This window comes from Metopolophium dirhodum, chromosome 6 (assembly GCF_019925205.1).
Source record: "Metopolophium dirhodum isolate CAU chromosome 6, ASM1992520v1, whole genome shotgun sequence".
Classification (NCBI taxonomy): Eukaryota; Metazoa; Arthropoda; class Insecta; order Hemiptera; family Aphididae; genus Metopolophium; species Metopolophium dirhodum.
The window spans coordinates 13185016-13198657 of NC_083565.1; the positions used below are offsets into that span (position 1 = coordinate 13185016).

General features: G+C 28.1%; 1 protein-coding gene across 3 annotated transcripts; it reads right to left on the reverse strand.

Annotated features, from left to right (window-relative positions):
• Positions 1-411: 411 nt before the first annotated feature.
• On the reverse strand, positions 412-12536 carry LOC132946630 (probable multidrug resistance-associated protein lethal(2)03659). 3 transcript variants are annotated; one of them, XM_061016674.1, is made up of 26 exons: positions 12399-12536; positions 10551-10636; positions 9910-10020; positions 9701-9835; positions 9306-9513; positions 8640-8862; positions 8028-8184; positions 7778-7916; positions 7596-7706; positions 7244-7522; positions 6990-7154; positions 6730-6851; positions 6557-6654; positions 6368-6453; positions 5430-5827; positions 3831-4117; positions 3682-3761; positions 3414-3564; positions 3193-3299; positions 2974-3097; positions 2724-2894; positions 2508-2635; positions 1647-1892; positions 1387-1559; positions 1060-1300; positions 412-973 (listed from the first exon to the last, which is right to left on the reverse strand). In XM_061016674.1, the coding sequence occupies exons 2-26, from the start codon at positions 10625-10627 to the stop codon at positions 932-934; spliced, it is 4059 nt and encodes a 1352-aa protein (XP_060872657.1). In that variant the 5' UTR covers positions 10628-10636; positions 12399-12536; the 3' UTR covers positions 412-931. The 3 variants fall into 3 exon arrangements, with proteins under 3 accessions (XP_060872657.1, XP_060872658.1, XP_060872659.1); XM_061016675.1 differs by lacking the exon at positions 10551-10636 and having other exon boundaries at positions 12399-12525; XM_061016676.1 differs by lacking the exons at positions 8640-8862; positions 9306-9513; positions 9701-9835; ... (1 more) ...; positions 10551-10636; positions 12399-12536 and adding an exon at positions 8252-8390.
• Between the last annotated feature and the right edge of the window lie 1106 nt (positions 12537-13642).

Sequence of the window (13642 nt, forward strand, 5' to 3'; positions counted from 1 at the left end):
TTAACGTGCAGTATACCTACATTATACAGAGTGGAAAAAAAATGATGGTCATTCATATTTTATTCGTAATAATATTATGACATTATATATCATGTATAATATAACCTACCAATTAGGGACTTAGGTAAACCTCGTTTGTTGAATGATGGTGCCATTTGTTTTTATTCTCAAAATTGAAGTTTTTCAGCATTATAGTGCCCGGAAACCTCTTCCCATTATTCGTATGCTATTTTTCTAAGTCTCGATCGTGGTTATCTACTTGAGTAGATGACCGTGGGCTCTGTCAAGTATACCTACATCATATTGTGAAGTACTTTTATCTGTTAGCAGCCACTTCCTATAGTTTCAACGTTGTAGGTACTATTGTTGTATTTAATTTTTTTGGTTTATAAATTATACGTAAAACTAAACTGCAGTCTCTGTCATTCTTTACTTTTTATATTTATGTACAATGAAAAGATTATTTACATATTTTTTTGATAAATCTTTATAGGTTGCAGCAATCTACATATAACTACTACATAATAATATAGTTAAAATTTAATTTTTTTCACCTTTTAAAATACTTGGCCTTTAATAGACTTTTTTTTTTTTTAGTTGACTATTATTTAATTCAAATGAATTATAGGTTTTTAAAATATCATTGCTGAAAAAAAAAATAATCACAATTCACAAATAATGTTCTTAAAATCAATCGAATTTTATTTAATTATAAAAATAGGTATTAGTTAAGCCAAAAATTACTAATTTTTTTAATAACACCAAACTAATTTATAATTAACATCAATCAATTACTAATTTTAACTAAATTAAAAATACTATTTGTGGATAAAAAATAATAAAAAACCTCTCAATCAAATATATAATGATATATATATATCATTGAATATGTATGAATGTAGCAGCTTCATTTGTATCTTTGTCAGAATATTTAATTTGAGTTGACATCTGCATATCGTTGTCTATTAAAACTCTTAAAAAATTATAAAAAAAACACATTTGTTTACAAATTAAAATTAATATAATGTGAAAATAACCTATGAATACAATTTATTTTACCTCAGCTGCTATACTGTGTAACAATCTGGCGTTATTTGGGCCTGATTGTTCTACCATTTTGTACAAATATCCATTTTTGTTTTCCAACAAAGTATATGGGTGGTTGAATTCAACGATTGTACCACCGTCCATTACAATTATTTTGTCCGAATCCATGACAGTGATCAAACGATGAGCAATCGTTAATACTGTACATGTTCGAAACTTATTTCTGATAGTATTTTGTATCAAACCGTCAGTTCTAAAAATTAAAAAAACACATCATTTAATCAAATGTTTATAAAAATATTTTTTAGCATCGAAATATTAATTTTATATTATTTTTACTGTGGATCCACATTGGCAGTGGCTTCATCTAATACAAGGATTTTATTATTTCGTACAATAGCTCTAGCCAAGCATACTAATTGTCTTTGACCAACACTCAAATTTGATCCACCTTCGGATATTTTTGAGTTCAGGCCATCAGATAAATCGTCCACAACATCTTTAAGTTCCACCTAAAAATGATAATATTAAATTAATTATCACAATTTTTACTTCGTAGGGTTGTTGTGTGGTTGATAATTATTAATTTATGTACTCACTTCATCTAAGGCTTTCCAAAGAACATGATCTGAGTATTCATCGAATGGGTCCAAGTTTTTTCTCATTGTTCCAGAAAACAAAACTGGTTCTTGAGGAATGATGGACACATTAGATCGCAAGTCATGTAATCCCAATTCATGTATTTCTACACCATCGATAATAATACTACCCTCGTTAAGAGCTAATCTAAATAATGCTCCAATCAGAGATGATTTACCAGCACCAGTCCTTCCAACAATTCCTATCTAAAAAATACGACACTATTAACAAGAATTTAAAAATGTTATTACTTATTATACTATAATATAATAATATGTGTATAATATTATGACGTTGTATCTACTATCTAGTAATACCATGTGTAATAATTAGGAGATGACCCCCATAACTACATGAGAAGACTTACATTTAATGAGAATTAAAATCATTTTAAAATCCTTAATGCTCCGAACGATGTATTATTACTACTACAGCCCGTAAAAGTCAATTCTTAAAAATATGAGTATACCTACCTGTATTTTAATTTTTGAAATATTATAGGTACCTATTATATTAACCTATATAAATATTAAGTAAAAATATTATAGCATAATTTAACCCAAAGTTTCATTCTAATTCACTAGGGCATAACTTTATTTAAAAGCAATATTAGGTAGTTCACTTTTAATATTCAATAAATGTATAATTGATTTTTAAGGAATATGCGAATTCCGTAGGTATAAACGATAATGGTATAGGCTAGGTTAAGTTAGGTATAGCTGTGTTGTTACTTCACTCTTTTCTAGACGAAAGATTAACTTAACTTATTTATATTAATGTTATAATATAATATAATAATTTAATAAATAAATAGTTCATACTTTTTCCGTAGCCTCAATTGTAACAGTGATATTTTTTAAAACAAATGGTGTTTCTGGGTCGTAACGCAGATATAATTTGTTAAATATAATTTGTCCTTTATTTGGCCATTCTTTGGACGGTTTTTTGTCTAAGAGAATTGTTAGGAAAAACAAAATATGTACGTTAATAGATTTGTTCAGTTAAATGTATTGTAAGACAATTTTAACAGCTATTACTTGGAGCTGATTCAAGAGCTGATTCTTGTGGTACATTTGTGTATTCTAGAACTCTTTCAACCGATGTCATTTGATTTTCCAATTCTGCAGAAAGTCTTACTACCCATTGGAACATACCAGTTAATCCAATTGCTTGTGTAATAGCTAAGCCAACATTTCCACCATGTGTATCTGGAATGATATAAGTATTCAATAAATATAATCAAATACTTATGTGGTGACTTAGATTTCATTATTACTAAATACTTACCATTAACAATGAAAACGAAGAAAAACGTTACAAGACTTGTATACAAAATGCAAACAATATCTAACCAAAATCCAAATGCTCTACTTAACATCATAAATAAATACCAAGCCGAAGAATGCAAATCCTAGAATATTTTTAACATTACAATATAATTGGTAGATATTGTTTACTCAAACTTGCGTGAAAAATGGGTATATCATATAATCCATAGAATCTTACTTGGTGGATCGAAAACTCTTGGGAAAGTATTTGTTCTACACCAAATGCTCTTATTGTTGTCAGCCCTTGAAGTGATGAATTTACATGGGTAAACATAGGACTTCGTGCTAAATTGGTGATTTGTAAAATGCAAAGTATATTGTACCAGTATAGTCCATAATAGCGTATTTGTTCATAAATTAATAATGTAAGAAACAATTTAAAACGTTTTTAAAACTTACCGACTCCTTCTAGACGTTTAACATTACGAGTTGTTGTCATATACATTTTTCTCATTTTTAAAAAAATTATTATTATAACCAATGTTGGTGGGATTAAATAGTAATTGACAATTCCCACCACTATTAATATTCCTACCACCATCAATCCGATCTAATAAAATGAAAGTATAATGTTTTATCGTAATAATTACATATTAAATTTAATTATATTGAGTACGTATAATATAGATACTTACAAATAAAAATAATAATATATAATATATTTTACCTGTACAACATCAATGAATATTGGAGGCAATGTTTCATCAATAACCCCTATGTCTTTTGAAAAACGATTTAGAATTCGCCCTAAAATTGAAGTGTACGGTTTAAATGTCATTGGAAACAAAAAAACAAACAACATTTTAATATACGTACCTGATGGATTTTTATTCAAAAAGTTCATTGTTGCTCTGGTAATTGAATTGAACATTTGATTATGTAAATTTGAAGATGCTGTGGTGCATATAGATACCATCAGAGCCAACTCGGCAAACGCAAATATGATGATTAAAAGTGTAAGTATTGCAAATACTACGACACAAGTTTGCCTCGATACAATCCACGACATTAATCTGTCAGTCGGTTGGATTGTTGTGAACGTAACATTATTAGTATCCACGAATTGTTCAGTTATACGAAAATGATGATCTTCTAAATCAACCCTATAGATAGATAAATAAGATGATAACTCACATAATATTACGTTCTGCAGTGTCATGTTAAGGGAGTGGGATAACGAGGGAAGTTTTCTCGGGTGGTAAATTTTTGTAGTTGTTTAATTTAAGATTTTATAATTTTGAAGAAAGCTTGTCTTATATCAGTGTGATCGACGATTAGTGATTCCTAATAGTCTAATACACAATTTTATTTTTTGTGTTTCACTGTATTATAATTAGATAAGGTGGGGTAAGTTCCTAATTGCATTATAAAAACTACAATCTTTCAATTTTAATGTTGATAATATGAAAACTATGAAGATTCACCCTTATTGAATATTGTGTAATTTTAGTCGATAATTCGATGTGTCAATGTAGGATATTGCAAACGCAGCAGTTATCACTATTTGAAGAGCTACTCAGTTATCAAATAATATTTTTATAAATCAATATAATTTTAGCGGTATAGTTTTCGCCAAATAGTGTAGGTATATATTATTTTGTGTATAGGTGTACATAATCAGAATATTTTAACAATGTAGTTATTATAATTTATATTTTTATTTGTTATGGGTAGAAGGGTAGGAAAGGGAAGCATTTTAAAATCTGACCCACAAGGTCATTTGTTAACATTGCACTGATCGCTTAAAATCTATAATGTTGATTATACATCAACAATATTAAGGGGCCTCGCTACTACCGTCAATTTTAGCTAAAAATACCTTAAGTTTTGACAAAATTAAAGTTAGTTTACGTTATCCGATTTTGATTCTGAAATAACCTGAAAAACTTGAAATTTTCTATAAATTGTACGAAACACTTAGTAAAAATTCTATCTTATATTATTGTGAACTCTAATTGAAAACTTGAAAATATGAATTTTTTCAAATCATAAATTAAAAACAGAAAGTGTTTCGTACGATCTACAGACATTTTTCTGCGGAGTTAGGTTAGGTTAAAATATTTTTCAGAATCAAAATCAGACAACCAACTTTAATTTTGTCAAAACGATAAGTTAGTAAGTTAGCAATAAATTACAATTGTGGTAAAATTCGTATGGTGTATTGTTATCGTAATGTGTACTGTATTCGTATTGTTATCGAATTATTGACAAGTGCACGCGCGTACGAGAGTGCGGTACCAGCATAGAATTTCACTCACACTAATAATCGTATACAACTAACACATACATCCTAGGTGGCCAAGACGATATTAGAAATTTCCTAAATGTTGCCCCTTTTATAATAGCCGTAGCGAGGCCCCTTATTAAGTTATTTTTTTTGTAAACGAATAAATATAGGTACACATTTGACATTACCAATAAGTTATCCAGTAATCACTGCCGGATGCAATTACTTGAGTAAAAATGCACACTGACAACAGACTCAGTACTTTACAAAAACGGCCACCGGCGAGAATATACGATGAATAGATATAAAATCCGACATTCCCCGAAGAACGCGTTTCAGCCATGTTGACCTGTTCGGCGTGAACATCGTTGGTCTCGGTTTCTTCGACAGGCGACTCAACATTGGATACGGACAACTTTTGTGCAGTATGTCCGGAATGTGCTTCAGGACTTTCGATGATGGATTTTTCATTTTGACACTCATTGTCGGTTAAAACTACTGTTTCCATTGAAGATCCCAGTAATTTCGTAAAGTCTAAACCAGAGCTTTGAAGTTCTTGATATGAACCCTCCACTGTAACTTTTGCCTGAGGTACCAAAAAAAAAAAAAAACAAACATTTTTAATTAAAACTTACTGAGTGGTCTATTTAACGTAAGACACTCATTATTTCAGAAGACACAAATATTTTAGAAAATATTTATTTTACATACTTTTAAGTCTACCTTGTAACTCTATTAAAAACAGTATTTAAAATTTAGATAAGAGGAGTAGATGACCAATATTTTGCGGAGTGAAGTGGTAAAACATTAAATACTTATAAGTGATTTATAACTCATAAAGCCATAAAATAAACTATACTCGTCTAAATTAGAATAAATAATTTAAAATAACTATTTAAGTTTAAAAAAAAAATTTAAAAAAAAAAAATAATGATAAAAAATACCAACCATTTTTTTTAGAAAAAAATGTTTTTTATGACATTAAATTATCCAAACAAAATATTTTCAAAAACGTTAATAGTTTTCAAAATAATTAGTGTTTTACGTTAAATGGATCACTCAGTAGGTATAATATTATATTGTTATACTAATTATACAGTATAATATTTTAATTCATTATGCTTACGTTTTCCATCAAAACAATTTGATCTACATTAGTCAAGTATTGTATTTGATGGGTTACTAGTATACAAGTCTTTTCTTTGAGATACTCTTTAAATACAAATAACAACAGATATAGATCAATACGAACATGTAGGTAATTACAATTTTTAAAATTCATAGGTATGACACAAAATATTATTGAAATACTTGCCTTTAATACATTTTTCAAACAAATGCTTGCCAACACGAGTATCCACCGCCGATAGAGGGTCATCCAATAAATAGATATCGGCTTGTTTGTATATGGCTCTGTCGTAAAATATTTCAAAACGTTACAATAATAAAACGAGTTTATAAAGATCAAACGTGTCAAGTTATTATCACCTCGCTAAATTTATTCTTGCTCTCTGCCCACCACTGAGAGACAATCCTCTTTCTCCTACAACCGTCTGGTCGCCATACTGAAATTGCTCGAAATCTGTTTTCAGCGCACATACATCTATTACCTATAAATGTCATAACCGAATGATACAAATTTATTATGATATAAGGATATAATATAGTACGTAGGAGTGTAAGTATTAAATAATGTTGTCGTTCATGGATCACACATTTTTTTAATACAAAATAAAGAAATCGCTTACTTTGTTATAACGGCACTTGTCCATTGGTGAACCAAAAATTATGTTTTGTTTAACAGAACCTGAGAATAACCATGGTTCTTGCGATGCGTACGACACTATACCACGCACGGAAATACTTCCATCTATAAGTGGTAGTTCCTGTAAAATAGCTTGTACCAACGAACTCTACGATAAAAAAATAACCATCGATCGTTATGATATAATATTTATTGATTATAGATCGTTCGAGATAACTTATATATTATTAAATATACTTTTCCTGCCCCTACTGGACCAATTATTGCGACCAATCGACCGGGCGTTACGGTTAAATTGATATTTTCTAAGGTATTGTCGATTTGAGCGTCATCTGTCCACTTGGCTGAAGCATTCGACATGACTATGCCGAAATTACTCGATTGTGCTGCAGTATCGTTCTCATTACTTATGTTATTCGACACAGCACCGTCGTTTATTATTTTTCTACAACCATTATCTGTTGATTTTATTTGTAGGGTCGCTTGTTTAACATTTTCTTCGTATAAAAGGAAATCCTAAAAAATTATTCAGTTTTTTTTAATATACGGAGAAAAAAATTGTATTATTTACAAATAAATCCATGTACACCTCAATTCGTTTTATTGACACTAGCAATTCAGCAGCTAGACCAACGCCCGGTGGAAAGGCTATAGTCAGTGTTCCTCGTAAAATGTTATAATACGATGTGATTATAAACACCTAAACCCAAAATAAAATTATTAAATATATTTTGTTCAAAAATTAAAAATACAATGAAACTAAAATATTACTTTCGATGCGGTTATATTGTTTCCAAATAATATGTATACAAATAAATTCACAAATAAAGAGACTCTAGTGTTAAATAGAAAAAACGATGACAAAATTCCTTTTACATAAGCCGATTCTATAATTTTGTTCATTTCTTTCCTGTAATAATAATATGTCATTATTTTTATTTGTATTTAAATTCGTCTATATTTATTAGGTACATATATATTATATTATTATGTATATTATGTACCCGTAAAAATTTCTTACTTTCTAGCATATTTTGTTAGATTATTAAAAAATGGTTCCCAAGTGTACATTTTTATCACTTGTAAACCCGAAATAATTTCGTTCATTAGGTGTACTCGTTTGTCCGTTCTTTTTGCTGTTTGTAATCGAACTTCAGACGTTTTTGACCCCAGCCATACTAAATGTCAAACAAAATAATTATTTTTAATTAAAAACAATTAAGTATGCTTTATTTTTTAGAATACATTTTTAATTATAGAATCAATTAGTTTTGAATTGCGATGATTATAATAACTTCCATAGTACTATAAATACAAATTTAAACTAAAGTTGAAAAACATTTACGACAAATTAATTTATGATGGTATTAAGTGTAGGTTTATCACGGTACTTCCCGCGAATAAAAATAGTGATGAATAATAGAAGTATTTGAGTGGATGACTAAGTGGATGACCGCATTATTTGTCCGCAATAAATTTAAAGTTTGTTTTTCACAAATAAATTAATACATTTATAAGTATAATTTATATACTCATAAAGTAGGTATATATTTATAATTAAAATTATTTAAAATACAACTTAATAATTAAATTTACTCCAATTCATAGGATACCTATTACCTATAATACTAACTTTGTAATGGTATAAATATAAGCAACGTAGCAACACCAAATACTGATGACACACCAACTTCTTGCCATAAAAAATACGTCACTACGATTGTTTCTAAAGGACCAATCCACAGAAAAGGCACATACAAAAGTGATATGTCAAATCGATTTACGTCGTTTGACATAAGATTTATTATTTGACCGGTCGAAGCCTGATCGTAAGAATTAGATTTCAGTCGCAACGACTGAAAATAATAATAATAATAATAATTTATTATAATGTAATACATATTTTATTGTATCATTTGTATCTATATTTTTATACTTAATTAACAATAGAATAGTTATTATCATCCAGTGGCGCCCAACCCTATTACTAGGTGTAGCGGTCGCTACACATTTAAAATAAGGGGTGGGTAGGTATAATAACATAAAATAATTACCTAACTTGAAATATGTTCATTATTAATCACAGATTATATTGGTTTATACCTTAATATTTACTAATATTGTCAATTAAAATATGATAATATGTAAAAATAATAAAATTTTGAGTTTGTAAGGGGGTGGGTGGGTGGGTAAAATTATTTCTTGCTACACCTGAAAAATATATGTTGGGCGCCACTGTTATCATTTATCGTATATTATGTTCATGTTCAAGCATTGGATAAATAATATTATAATGTACCTTTTTGTAAATAATATTGCAAGTTGCCACACGAATTTTCATTGCAATATGAGATGTTCTCATATCATAACTGTTATAAAGAACTGACCTTGTCAATAAAACTATTATTAAGCCAATCGTTAAGTAAATTCCATCTGGGCTTTGATTAACTGATTTATTAGTTTCAAAATGTACTACTATTTTTCCAACAACAGTCGATATGCCAATGCTATTCAAATATAATATGAAGAAAAAAAGGTTATTTGTGTAATGAATCAATTGTATATTATACCAAATCGGTATATTAATGTAGTAGGTACCTACTACAATTATACATAAAATATTAAAATAGGTAATAACGAATTAATGTTTCTGATAATATGCATACACACTAGGTATGCCTACATTTTATCTACCTTAAACAAATTTCGGATATTGTTAATATAATTGTGGTACAAATAAACTTTGCTCCAAACATTTGAATTAGTGTCCTTAAAAAACTCGGCTTTTGATTTTTCTTTTTTGAATTTATCAATTCCTCCTTCCATAAGCTAGGAGAAAATGTAAATACATAAACATACTGTTTATATCTGTATTCATCACATGTATGAGATAAATCATTTACTTTTCTAATTTGTTGCCCAGTAATGCAGATGAATCTTCTTCCAAAATTGTGTATAAATCGATTAAATCTAATTCTTTTTTTAATCCCTTTATAATGAGTTTTAAAATCCAACTTAAAAAAAATACACATAATAATATATTATTATAATAGTCAATATTTATTTAATACCTAAAATAATATGTTGTGTATGTATAGGCGCATAGCATTAACATTTTGTAGAAATAGTGTTATTGTTATAAATAAATGACTACATATAAAATATACATCGTAAAATATAACCAAAACAAAAAAAAAAGTTTTTTGTTACATAACGTTTAAAAACAATGGTTACTTTTAATAATTAACTGTTTAAGTAAGTACCTACGAAACGTTCAACAGAGTACCTAAAATAGTTAGGTATACCTTGCGTCCTATGTAGGTAATACGCTATATTAGTGGTTGTATCCCCCCCCCCTGACCAAATTTTGTACACAATACAACATGTATATAATAATAATATGAATACGTGTATTGTGTATACTGAATATGTCTATTAAAATCTTCATATCCCCCCCTCTACCTGTGAAAAATCCTAGATATGCTACCGATATAAATCTATAAAATTTTCATTATTTGTACCTTACAAAATGTAATAAATTTACCTATGAGTAATGATTTCAAGAATATTAGCTTTAGCCCTTGGATTGAATGGTTTTTCTTCTTTGGAAGTTGCGTCCATTTTTATAATCTAAAATTGTAAAAAATATTGATTGTATATGGTAATATGGACCTTGCAAGGTCGCAATGTGTAATTTTTTTTTTTAAATTAAACTACCAATCACAAGAAAAGAAAATCGCACCTATTTTATTAATATTTTGCTATTATTATTATATATATTATTATCTCGGTAGGTACCTAGGAAGTTACAACAATATTATTGATGATACATTATTGTAGATAATCTAATTATTTCTGCCAAAAATACGATATTATAGGTAAAAAGTATAAAAATACAATTTATAAGTATAAATAATAACCTATTTATAAAAAACCCATCATAATAATATATTTTAAAATCTTCCTCTGTGAACATCAGTAAAAATTAAAATTAAATAAATGCTACAGTTTCATGATTTTTACAAAAATAAATATTGTATAAGTACCTATAGGTACTTAACATGTGAAGGTTATCTATAGGTACCTACTATAAAAATTATATTGAGAGTTCAAAACTTAAAATACTGATATTACAATAGGTACATCGGTATAGTAAAATGTTTAAAAGATAAAGTTGTATGATTGTTTTTATATGTACCTTTAACCTGATAATTTATTATTATTAGTAATAACCAGGGTTGGGATTTTATAGCACTTAAAATTGCATAAATATGCGCTATAATATTACCTTAAATATCGCTAAATATGCGCTAAAAATATGCAATAAAAACAACAAAATGTGCAAAAAAAAGGAAATTTATTAATTAATAATTTATTAATCACTTACACATTATTATAGATAGTTACTCAAGATTTGAAATAATTTAGTCACTCTGATCAGAATCCAAGTGAATTGACTATACAGCGCATTCAACGCTCGTTCGTTGATAATCGGCGATTAATAATCGCAGTAGAAATCGACAAAAAAAAACCCAACAAAATCAGCAGATAACAAAAATTAGAACCAAATGCTTAATACAAAATTATCATAATAATTCGATTGACAAAAATCTAAAAACACGTTTACTAAAATATAATTTTGTAAAATATGGCCGATTTTGATTCAAAAACAAGTAAAAATGCAAAAAAGTCTCAAAAAGTTCAAAAAAAGCAAAGTAAAATTTTTAATTTCAGTTCTCTGTATCATGAAACACATTTTTATCTTACTCTGCAATTTTTTAAGCATCTCATAAGAATTATGCAAATACTATAAAATCTCAACCCTGGTAATAACCTACAAATATTGTGTATTTTATAAATCTTGTTTGTTAATACCTACTTAATTCTTCGGATGTATTCGAATTAATTGTACCTATATCTAACAATTTACATCCGAATTGGTTCGCGATAAGACTTTTAAAAAAGAAAAAATACAATCTAATAATAATATTTAATATTAATAATAATATAACATATTATGGCAAAGGTTTTTATAACATTTTTAAATTAGTAGCTAAGAAAAAACCAAAATAAATAATGAAGTAAAAAATGAATAATATGTCATATTATTATTAGCTATTATGTAGACACTTGATAGTCCTAAATCTGTATTCTGTATAAAATGTGAAGAAAATTAATTGAAAATGCTTTTAAAATAATCTGGGAACCAATTTGGATACACCGCATAATACTTACACAATATTGAAGGTTATTGAATGTAGATATCTTATATACCTATCTCTTAAAAGTTAACTACAAATGATAATTATTTAAACATTATTTTTTTGAGAAACTCGTGGTATAGATAGTTATGTGCATACCTATAATATTCTATTAATAAAAAAAAACTTACATTTACAGACGTCTTAATTTAATCAACGCACATATTGTGTAATTTATTAAGTTCAATAAATATATTATACTGATGAAAAAGTAAACGAAACAAAGCCAGAGACGTTCACATCTACAAATCAATTGATTAAAAATAACTGTGAAAACAATTAATTAATGCTTAGCCAACTGTGCCTCGACTATTGGCAATGACAAAAATCATAAGTATTATACTATTTATGGTGGGAATCTTAATAAGTCTAATATCTTAATAAGGACTCTGTGCAATGGCGACCGCATGTCCGCATAGTATGTATTTATTGCAAAAGATATTTTAATTTTTTCCTAAAAGTATTCCTGTATTATAGTATTATACATATGATTAAAATGTTGTACTCTGTTTGCTTTAAAAATGTATTAAAATATCTCACCTAAAACTTGCACACGTTTATAAAATTATAGTTTTATTCATAAGTATAATGAGAACTTAAAAATATATTTTATAATACCTACAAATATAGTAAGGTAGGTAGTAGGTACTATTATAATAATATTATGGGGGGGGGGGGCACTTATCCAGGAGATAGTAGACGCCCCGTAATTTTCGAAGGACCTTTCCATAGAATCGTGTTCCTTGCTATAGCCATATAGGGAACAAAAATAAAAATAATTCCTGGATACGTACTCTGTGGTGCACACAGGATTTTTTTCCGAGGAGTTTGAGCTACTACTAATTTTCCTTATTACATACTATACTAATACTAGAGGCGAGTGGTATTTTGTAGAAATATGAAGAGGAACATAAGTGCGACCCCTTAACCCCCTGTTGTACTTGCCTGATTATGTGTTGAAGCTAGAAAGCTATTATTATCTTGAGTATATATGTACCTACACACACATTATTATTACATCGATAGGTACCTATATTTATATATATTAAAGGTAGGTAGTAACTTTATTTACATTTTCAATTATTAGATGGAATTATTATGAGAAGATGATAGTGCGCTAGAGTTATATTGTATTAGCCATTTGGAAGGATCTCTGATAAAATTTCTGAGGAATCGTACAGGTGTTTGACACACCCGCAACACCCTGTATCATCACCTATAGGCTATAGTACCTATAGATAGTGCAGTACGTGAATATTGGTATCATCGCGGAGAGTGGAGATAAAACTACGAACAGACAATATTTGTATGTTAAATTATTGGTATTCGTTCAGATTTGATTATAACTCATGTTCGTGTTCGTGTACATTTATTT